The following is a 2,036-nucleotide window of genomic DNA, read 5'->3' as shown; positions in this document are numbered from 1 at the left end:
ATATATATATATATATATATATATATATATATATACACACACATATACGGATATGTACGTGCACTAACGTATGCCTATACAAATATATGTACACACATAGACACACACATGTATACATACCCAGATGCTTGTATGTGCATACACATACTTATAGATTTACTCATGCATAGTAAACATGTGGACAGGCACACATATGTATATATAGAGAAATATATCTATACATTCAAAGCTATGCATCTGTAAGAATCTGGCAGGCGTGAAGTGGATTCGATCCACTATACACAAATTTGAATCAACACTGCGTCAGAACTTTTCCCGCGGTTCTTCATCTTTCTTGTTCAATCAACAACCGTTACACATCCTTCTGATAGTCTTCTGTATTTTTTATACTCCATCTAAAGTAAATTTATTTGCCAATATATGTAAACATCTATGTACTTGTATATATGTGTTTATCTTCTGAACATATTTACACACACACACACATACACACACAAAATGTATTGGCTGAGTCAAAACATTGAGCACATTGCCTTGTAAAATTTTTCTTGTTGTCTCTGTTGTGAGTTCAAATATTTTTGGTAAAAGTTGAAGACCATCCAGCTATAAAATTGTTTCTCACATTAGTCCCCATGCAAACTAGCATTAAATGAACAAACAATGGGCTCCCATACCATATTATTTCATCAGATCCACTTGCAAAGCATTGGTCTGTCCAAGTCTATAGTGTGCCCAAGGTACTCATCAGTGTAATAGAATTTGAGACCACGTGATAACAAAACAAATTCTATACCTACACAGCCATGACTGCATCTAATAAAATTCTATTCTAATTCTGTGATTTGTTTCCATTTATATTATACTTCTTCCTAATTTTCAGGCTTTTCACGGCGTGATATGTCATGTTGTTATGATAGCTGCTGGTCGCCCTGGTAAACCACCATCATTAATTCATTACTGTGGGGCAGATGAATGTGAAGAAGAAAATGTATTAGCAGCAACAGCAGAGTATGAACAAGTGCCAGAACTTCTTCATGTATCAGTGTTAGTATCTTAGCTTTTTTGATGAAATTATCTTTGTTTTATGTCCACTTTTTCATGCTTGCATGCATTGGAAGGGCCTTTTCCAGCACATCCAGTGGAGCAAGCTTGCTTCATTTTCCTCCAGTCTTTGCCTATGTCTCTCCATCCTGTTGCATTATACTTTGTGCACAAGCAATATACAATCTTCCTGTTGCACAAAAAGAGAATCACTTTGTTGTCAGCTGAGATAACAACAGCTCTGTGACCTTTTTCCACCCTGTTATTATTCTGGCTACTATGCTTTCAGTGTACTCTTTCCACTGCTGAAGAAAGTTTCCTTGTTAACAAGCTATCATCTACTTCTGTGAAGCCTTCAAACATCAAAAAAATTTTACTCCTTATCTGAAAACATACTCTTGTATATTTACTACAGTCAAAGTATTTTCTGCCAGCCTACCTGCAGTTCTAGTACATTTCTTGTGCACCCATAGTCTGCATTGTGTACACCATATGGAGTTCCTACCTATTCCTTTTCTGCATATCAAACAAGACTATTTCCATGATGGTGACAGAATTTTCTATGTATTTAAATCTTTTGATATAGTTGGAAAAGAAAGACAGCCATGTATTTGACATACATAGAACTCATCCTTGCATATGGTTGTTTGATCTGAAACATCAACAAACAAGTGAAAAAGTATACCAATGCTGCAATGATGTAGTTTCTTAGACAAATGCTGAAGATATATATCAGGTCATCCCATAAGTTCTGTCTGAATTTTGAATAAAGAAAACAAGTGATCAACTGTGATATTTAATTGAAATTTAATCATCAATGTATGTTCCCTGATTATCTATGACTTCCTTTCTTCTATTTACAAGCTCTTTAATCCCATCAAAGCAAACAACTCTGAAATGTCAGTTTCGACCTCCTCCTGGCTTGCGAAAGTTATGTCCTTCATATGATTCTGAAAACTACGAAACAAATGGTAGTCCGAAGGAGCAAGGTTGGG

The 2,036-nt window shown here is 35.3% G+C and overlaps 1 protein-coding gene across 1 annotated transcript in view; it reads left to right on the top strand.

Moving 5' to 3' along the window:
- LOC106871767 (vacuolar protein sorting-associated protein 54) overlaps window positions 1–2,036 on the top strand; it is a 434,878-nt gene that overhangs the window by 216,856 nt on the left and 215,986 nt on the right. Inside the window, exon 14 of the mRNA XM_052971965.1 lies at window positions 881–1,044. Within this exon, the coding sequence (XP_052827925.1) occupies window positions 881–1,044 (164 nt within the window). The remainder of the gene's footprint in view (window positions 1–880; window positions 1,045–2,036) is intronic.

This window comes from Octopus bimaculoides, chromosome 11 (genome assembly GCF_001194135.2).
Source record: "Octopus bimaculoides isolate UCB-OBI-ISO-001 chromosome 11, ASM119413v2, whole genome shotgun sequence".
NCBI classification, from domain to species: Eukaryota; Metazoa; Mollusca; class Cephalopoda; order Octopoda; family Octopodidae; genus Octopus; species Octopus bimaculoides.
This window is presented reverse-complemented; position numbering and strand designations above follow the sequence as displayed.